General features: G+C 41.3%; 1 protein-coding gene and 1 long non-coding RNA gene across 2 annotated transcripts in view; both read left to right on the top strand.

The window, feature by feature from the left end:
* The window catches only part of LOC109529535 (uncharacterized), a 3,686-nt gene extending 3,345 nt beyond the window's left edge, over positions 1–341 (top strand). Inside the window, exon 3 of the long non-coding RNA XR_002170849.1 lies at positions 117–341. This is a non-coding gene — a long non-coding RNA (uncharacterized LOC109529535). The remainder of the gene's footprint in view (positions 1–116) is intronic.
* Positions 342–1,035: 694 nt separating this feature from the next.
* The window catches only part of LOC109529513 (ATP-sensitive inward rectifier potassium channel 10-like), a 19,020-nt gene continuing 11,225 nt past the window's right edge, over positions 1,036–8,830 (top strand). The window contains exons 1-2 of the mRNA XM_019892919.1: positions 1,036–1,414; positions 6,352–6,697. Coding sequence (XP_019748478.1) covers positions 6,352–6,697 — 346 coding nt within the window. The 5' untranslated portion in view covers positions 1,036–1,414. The remainder of the gene's footprint in view (positions 1,415–6,351; positions 6,698–8,830) is intronic.

The following is an 8,830-nucleotide window of genomic DNA, read 5'->3' as shown; positions in this document are numbered from 1 at the left end:
CAAACACAAGCTCAGTGTGATGCGTTTGATTTGTATTAGCGCTTCCTTCAGGACGGCTGTGGAACTGCAACTACGTTTTTCAAATCAGTTTTTTTATTTGCGTGTTGTCACCACAGAAGGGTGATTGTCGAGTGAGTCCGAACTCGCCGTGAACCCGTTGGCGGTGTCCGAAGAAGGAAAAGAGGAGGAGGAAGAAGATGGTGTGCAGAAGTGGAAGTGAAGCGGAGGACAAAGCAACAGCCAATCAATATGCAAAAGGCACACCACACACACACACACACACACGCACACACACACACACTATATATAATGACTGGAGAGTGGCACCCTCACTGAAATCATAAATAGTTTTTTGTGACCATATATATTTTTTTTTACTGTGTTGATTATTTTTAGTTTATTTCTGTCATGCAAAGTGGCGGTAATCATCAATAACTTGCAGGCAGTAAATTGTCTGGGTTATTTTTGTTGCATCATGAATAATTGGCAAGAAGTACCATCAACCTCAATATTATACAATTTGATAAAAATGTAAAGTTGTGGATTATTTCTAGTTGCTCATTTTTTCCATCACAGAAGGTCGAGGTTGTTATGAATATTAAAATATGATGTACACTGCATGCACATGTGTCATGGACTATTTTGTTGAATTTTGCAGATTATTTCTCCCTTTTTTTCTGTCATGCACGATGGCGGTGGTCATGAATAAGTGACAAGAGGAGTGTGTGACTGTCACCAACACACCTGATTGAAATGATCGGGGATGTGATGAGGCTTCTGCAGAGCTTGCTGATCATTTATTCAGGTGAAGGGAAGAAATCTAAAAGATGCTGGATCGCGGCCCTAGAGAACCGGAATTGGCCACCCCTGATTTAAATCGTGCTGGGTCACCTTATCCCAAGGAGACTAAGGGCTGACATTCGCCTCACGCTCGCTCCTCTTTCAACCCAAACAGGACACGCCGTACTGGCCAACTCATTCATGAATGGGGGCCCAAAAAAAAAAAAAAAACATTTGTGTCTTGTTTTCTTTTTACAGAAGAGGCTGTGCCGGGGGGCGCGACAGCCGTGGGGTGGGGGCATCGTGCACGTGTGGTTGCCACTCCACGTGCGCGACTCTGCTCGCGCTTCTTGGAGGCGACAGTTCGAACTCGGGGTCCCGCTCCAGAGGTGACGGCTCGGATGTGAGCGGGACGCAACAGGAATGCCGGGCGGGGGGAAACAACGAGGCGCACGGGAGGGAGAGAGAGTGGCCTCTTATAGGGACAAGAGGGGGTCACGTCCGGGAGAGTTTGAGGGGACAGACGAACCATCCGCTCGGTCCCCAACTGGACCAGCACCATGTGCAACAACTGCTGACGCCACGCAAAGTCCTCTCGCACGCCAACCTTTCAACACAAGCCCACCTTAAAAAGGTAAGGACACTTTCAAAAGATGCTTTTCCGGTGTGTGGATTTATGTACTTAGTTGCCTATTTATTTGTCTATCGATTTATTTTTGTGGTACCTGCACAGATTTTTTTTTTTTTTTTTGCGGGGGCAGTGGGGGGGCGGAAGGGAATTCTTACACAAATAATTTAATCTGAATGACATTTCTGGGGGGGGGAAGTAATAATAACAGGTCAATAATTTCTTTAAATTGCCTAAATTGCTTAATCTAAATTATTATTTGTATTTATTTTTGATAATAAATAACAGAAATGCATTTTTGTATTAAAATCATTTATTATTGTTCACATTTTCAAAATAGTAACTACTTGATCGTTTAAAAAAATCACCTCTCATTGACATAAATTAAAAATAGAATTAATAAATAACATGACAAAAATAATAAAAAACATATTTGTGTTTCTTTTCTTTTTTATTTGCAATAATAGTGTAGATGATAGGTGTTGATATGCAAATATAGATATCCATAGATATATGATGATCATTAAATGAATATTAATAGTTCCTAAAATTATTAAGATTTACTGTATAGTACTCCAGTATTTCAAAATCCATGATTATGATTATTTAGTATTTAAAAAAAATGCTATGACTTCTTAAATATAAATGTAATATTAGATTGCAATATTTAGAAACATAAGATGATGACACCATTAGTTATTAAAATAATTGGTTCTATTATTTAAAAAACAAACAAAAACAAAACACTTTAAAAACTTTGAGGAATATGTAATGAAATGATCACTAACTAAATGTTTATTTCCTTTTTATTTGCAACTAGTAAAAAGATGAAGTTATGTTTTTCTCCTCAAATTTCAGTTGGCATCAGGTCAGATTCAACAATTTTTGCATAGATTTGCATATATTTGTAGTTTAGCTTTTCAAATCAAATCTAACATCAAAACTTTTTCTAAGAAACAAAATTAGACCCTAGGCCATAACTTAATATTTCAATCATATTAATTTAATCAATCATTCATGTTAAAATATTTTTGTTGCCCTTACTACTTCCTTTTGGATCCTGTGCAAATGGAAGCTTGAGTTCCCATAATGCACCTCTCCATGGCATGGTGCATTCAGGGACTATCCGGACAATTTTGTGCATTCATTGACTTTTGATCGTGGCCAAGTCTGACCAAAGGCATTTAAGACACTTGACGGAAATGCTCTCCTAAAATATGCTGAAACGCTTCCACACAACTGGTTCTGTTCCCTTCACACACACTACTAAATTGCTCTCACACAATACTGAAATGGCTGAAACACTCTCATGGTAAACTGAAATTCCATCACACTGTCGACTTAATTTGATCATATATGTTAAAATGCTCTCGCACACTACTGAACTGGCTAAATCGCTGATACGCGCACGCTAGTGAAATGCTCTCACACACCCCACATCATACTGACCAGCTCTTATATTCCAAAATGCACTCTCACACTCACTGAAATGCTCTCATTTGAACGTCTGAAACATACTGTAATTAGCATTTTTTTTCCTCACATGCTACTGAACTGCTCTCACACATACTGAAACTTCGAAAAAAACACTGGTACACTTCTGAACTGCTCTCATATACTGGAAGCTCTCACACATACTGAGATACTGTCATTGCAAGAATGCACTCTACTTAAATATTTTTCCTCGCATGTTGAATTGAAATGCTCTCACACACAACTGAAACATCTAAAACACTGGTACACACACTACTGAAACGCTCTCACACACCATACTGAACTTCTGTCATATCTGAAATGCTTTCACTCAGACTAAAATGGTCTCATATAATTTCTTGGAACACATGGCAATGTTTTTTTTTTCTCTCACACTCAACTGAAATACTGCTTTCAAATCTACGGAAACACTTATACATACCGAAATGCTTTCATTCAATTTATTGAACTGCTCTATTCATCACATTGCTGAGTTTTCTCACACTATTAAAATACTCTCACATGAGCTACCGAATTTTTTTTCTCACCCATGCACTACTTAACACCGTCAAGAATACCACTGAAACACCAAATGCACACGCCCCCCCCTCACCACACACACGCAACTAAAACGGTTTCCCCTTCATAACTGAAACGCTCTCACACTCACACCGGAAACACTGTCACGCAAAGTACTGAAATCCTACTCATTATTTTTTGTCACACATTACTGAAACACTCTGTTTCTCTTTCACAAACAAACACACACACACACACACACACACACACACACACACACACACACACGCACACAATTTGAACACTCTCACACTCATACTGAAATGAACTGTACGGTTGTGTAGCACAGCTGGCCCATGTAGTTCGATCACTCCTCCCCGCGGAATACTAACGAGGGCCTTTTGTCGCGCAACTCTCGTTTTCTTTACACACACACACACACACACACACACACACACACACACACACACACACACACGCACACACGCACAATCCAAGTTTTCTGTCACACCACACACACACACACACGCACACGCACACGCACAATCCAAGTTTTCTGTCACAAAAAACACACAAACACTAAATCACAAGTTTGCTTACAGTCTAACACATACAGTCATGTGCTATAGTCTGCTCACGCGCGCACACACACACACACACAGACACACAGGGATGCTTTTTGTCAATGGCATCTTTTGTGCCTTTCATGTGTGAGCCAAACAAAGCATTCCTGTGTGGATGGAGGAGAGGAGGCACAAGAAGGAAAGGAAGGAGAGGGGAAAAGAGGGAGAGAGCGATGGATGGTAAGGCAGGCAGGGAGGGAGGGAGGTAGGAAACACCGCTTTTGTTCTCCCCGGGCCCGAAAAGGAAAAAAAAGTTTGGATTGGGGCGTCGCACGATCGGGATCGCCAAGCGGGCAAGTGCGGCGAGTGGTGGCGTTGCCATGGAGATGGAATACATCCTACCCGAGAGGTCGCTCCCAATATGATTGGACGCGTGTGTGAATGTGTGTGTGTGTGTGTGCGCACGTTCTCTTGAATGGTGTCATTGTGAGTGTGAAGCTTTTCAGGGTATCGCCCCCCAAATCAGATGATGTAATGAAAGCCGATTGGTTATGTCATCTGTTGCGGGGCGGCCTCTGGAAGGCCAAAGCCTACTTTTTTTTTCTCCTCCTCCTGTCCATTCACACAACTAATGTTATGTCTGTCTGTTTACACAATGACACAATCGGTTGATAAATTAGACTAACCATTCACGCAATAGTACAACTAATACAAACATGTTTGTCCATTTTTTAAATGTAAAATCTTGCGCTGTGAGGTGTAATTTATAATGATGACATTTTCTAAAAAAAAAAAAAAAATGCTACCTGTTGCTGAACTGAACCCGTCATTGTTAAATATGACTAAATATATGACCATACTATGATATGGGTAAGATTGCCTTAATTTAGGATTTTATTTGAAAATGTATTTGCGTTATGTAACGCCCCGAAAGACGTGTTTTGTTTTACATATTTTTTTTAATAAAAAAAAAAAAACAGCCCATTTTAATTGAAATAAAAACTAAAAATAATTCAGGTAAGTCAAAAAGGTTGTCATTATTTTTAATAAAAACAAACTTTATTCTTCAATGTCACATTTAACAATGCACTTCCACTTCAGTGTTAAAAAAAAACAAAAACTGTCATTTTTATGTGAAGCAAGGTTGTCAGTATCTGCTGAATGTAGCTATTAAAGTAACTTGTAATCTGACTTCGTTACTTTCAAACGCAATTTACCAGGATTGTAACAAAGTTTGGAACTCAGTAATCTGTTACTTTACTGGCAACACTGAAAAAAGTTTTTCTTGAATTTACTCAATTATATTTAATCAGGTGGTTGCATGAAATAAAAATCATGGATCCAGATCCATTTTCGACAAAAAAAAAAAAATTCTTGCATCTCTGATCACAAACTGTGGTCAAAATGTGTTGAGTGATGAGTGGTGGAGAGACGGAGAGTTTCCAGATGGAATTCTCCTTGCAGAAAAGAAACATTTGGCACTTTTCCTATCAAACTCTTTTGGTCGTCTCTCGTTTCCAGTGAGAGACCATTCTTTTGTGCCCCGAATGCCCAAACCAAGTCAGACAAGAAGCTTCAGTGTTTTCATTCGTGGTGATTCACTTAGTTTGTCTTTGAGCGCACTGCAGCTTCTCTTTTTCTTCCTTCCCCGCCGTCTCTTCTTTTTGTCCGTCGTCCCCTCCCCAACAGGGATGGGCGACCGGTCGGGGCAAAGTGAGCGTGTCTAATGGCTGCCAGTACAGTCGAGCGTTTGTTCGCCTCCGCTTTGGGAAGTTATGCTTGGCAACGTGAGCATAATGCCATAAAACGAACAGCTCCAGCAAAAAAAACAAAACAAAAACCAAAAAACCAAACCCCCCTCGGCAACTTTGTGATGTCATGCTTCCTAAATCGAGAGGGAGTGGCGACCAATCAGCCCAATCCATGTTCCGCAAAAATCTATCATAAAATCAGCTCTTAATGAGTTTCACTTTCACTACATGAAATTTGGCAGGTATGTCCATCATAAATACACCCACTAAAAAAAAAAGTCTCAAGAAGGCATGCCTGAAAATTTTAGGGTCATTTTGGCCATCTCCATAGTTCCGTCAAAGAGAAACGTGGCTAACTCCGTTTCGCATATCTTCATGAAATTTGGCAGGCACGTCTATCCTGAGTAGACCCACAGTGTGTGTGTGTGTCTGTGTGTGTGTGTTAGGGAATGGGGAAATGGAGGGAAAAAAACCCTCATCTCCTGCACCCAATTATTAAATAAATAAAAGAAACAAAAATCAGTGAATGTACAAATCTACAGATGGTCAACCGTGAGTATGCGGGGGTCCACTGTATTTGGCCAAAAAAATTCACAAGTATCAAGAGAACCTCCATGAGACTTGTTTTCTTCCCCAGATGACGTCCGCCACCCCCACTTCTGCTCGTAGCTCCTCCCCCCAGAAGGTGTGCCACTCTCAGACGCAGACGGACGTCTTGAAACCCCTGCTGGGCGGCGGCCTCTCCAACACCGGCGGTACGTTGCGGAAGCGGCGGCGGGTGCTGTCCAAAGATGGCCGCAGCAACATCCGCATCGAGCACGTTAGTGGGCGCGGCTCTCTTTACATGCGAGACCTGTGGACCACCTTTGTGGACATGCAGTGGCGCTACAAGTTCTTCCTGTTCACCGCCACCTTTGCCGGGACCTGGTTCCTGTTTGGGGTGCTTTGGTACCTGCTGGCGCTGGTGCACGGAGACCTGCTCGGTAAGGAGGAGCGATGGGACAAGATGGGGCTGATTTCAGGCATTTTTAACCGAAAAAAATGACCATATATATTAAGGCGTTTTTTACAGTCCAAAAAAACCGTTTTAGCCGGAAAAAAACGGCCATGTACTGTATATAGTAAGGTGTTTTGGACTGAAAAAACCCAACCATGTATAGTAAGGCGTTTTTACCCCAATAAAACGACCATGTAGTAAGGCGGTTTTGGCCGAAAAAAAACGACCATGTATAGTGAGTCCTTTTGGGCCGAAAAAAACCCGACCATATATGTATAGTAAGGGGTTTTGGGCCGAAAATAAACGACCATGTACAGTTAGGCGTTTTGGGCGGAAAAAAACGACCATGTATAGTGAGGCCTTTTGGGCCGAAAAAAACCCGACCATATATGTATAGTAAGGGGATTTGGGCCGAAAATAAACGACCATGTATAGTGAGGCCTTTTGGGCCGAAAAAAACCCGACCATATATGTATAGTAAGGGGATTTGGGCCGAAAATAAACGACCATGTATAGTGAGGCCTTTTGGGCCGAAAAAAACCCGACCATATATGTATAGTAAGGGGATTTGGGCCGAAAATAAACGACCATGTATAGTGAGGCCTTTTGGGCCGAAAAAAACCCGACCATATATGTATAGTAAGGGGATTTGGGCCGAAAATAAACGACCATGTATAGTGAGGCCTTTTGGGCCGAAAAAAACCCGACCATATATGTATAGTAAGGGGATTTGGGCCGAAAATAAACGACCATGTATAGTGAGGCCTTTTGGGCCGAAAAAAACCCGACCATATATGTATAGTAAGGGGATTTGGGCCGAAAATAAACGACCATGTATAGTGAGGCCTTTTGGGCCGAAAAAAACCCGACCATATATGTATAGTAAGGGGATTTGGGCCGAAAATAAACGACCATGTATAGTAAAGCGTTTTTCGCCGAAAAAAACGACCATGTAATGTAAGGCGTTTTTAGCCAAAAAAACGCCCATGTATATATAGTAAGGCGTTTTTACCCCAATAAAACGACCATGTAGTAAGGCGGTTTTGGCCGAAACAAAACGACCATGTATAGGAAGGCATTTTTAGCCCCCCCAAAAAAAGCGACCATGTATAGTAAGGCGTTTTGGACTGAAAAAAAGAGACCATGTATAGAAAGGCGTTTTCAGCCCAAAAAAAAACGACCATGTATTGTAAGGCGTTTTTGTGAAAATACAACACCAAACACTTCGGTAATTTTCCCGTGAAACCTCAATAGATGGCATCGTATCTGACCAAAGTGCGCTGCAGTTCACAGTTACTGGTAGTGTAGAGGTATACATGCCGGCGTTCAGTCCAAGCAACCCCGGTTCAAACCCCGCTCAGTTATGTATGAGAATACAAAACTTAGTTATTTTTTCCTGGAAACCCTCGAAAGTGCATGTCAAATACGCATGTAGTGCAAGACAAGTCACAGTCACTGGTAGTGTAGAGGTATACATGCTGGCGTTCGGTCCAGGCAACCCCGGTTCAAACCCTGCTCGGTTATGTGTGAAACTACAGCACTCGGTTGTTTTTCTTGGAAACCCTCGAAAGTGCATGTCAAATACGCCTATAGTGCAGGACAAGTAACAGTCACTGGTAGTGTGGAGGTATACACACCAGCGTTCGGTCCAGGCAACCCCGGTTCAAATCCCATGTATAGTAAGGTGTTTTTTGCCGAAAAAAAAGACCATGTATTGTAAGGCATTTTTAGCCAAAAAAAACGACCATGTACAGTAAGGCGTTTTTAGCCGAAAAAAAAATGACCATGTATAGTAAGGCGTTTTTAGCCGAAAAAAATGACCATGTATAGTAAGGCGTTTTTGGCTGAAAAAAACGACCATGTATAGTAAGGCGTTTTTAGCCGAAAAAAATGACCATGTATAGTAAAGCGTTTTTTGCCGAAAAAAAACGACCATGTGTAGAAAGGCGTTTTTTGCTGAAAAAAACGGCCATGTATAGTCAGGCATTTTTAGCCGAAAAAAACGACCATGTATAGTAAGGCGTTTTTTGCCGAAAAAAAACGACCATGTGTAGAAAGGCGTTTTTTGCTGAAAAAAACGGCCATGTATAGTCAGGCATTTTTAGCCGAAAAAAACGAC

The sequence above is a fragment of the Hippocampus comes genome, unplaced genomic scaffold, assembly GCF_001891065.2.
Source record: "Hippocampus comes isolate QL1 unplaced genomic scaffold, H_comes_QL1_v1.1 scaffold255, whole genome shotgun sequence".
Lineage (NCBI taxonomy): Eukaryota > Metazoa > Chordata > Actinopteri > Syngnathiformes > Syngnathidae > Hippocampus > Hippocampus comes.
The sequence above is the reverse complement of the archived record's forward strand: the minus strand, read 5'-3'. Positions and strand labels throughout refer to the sequence as shown.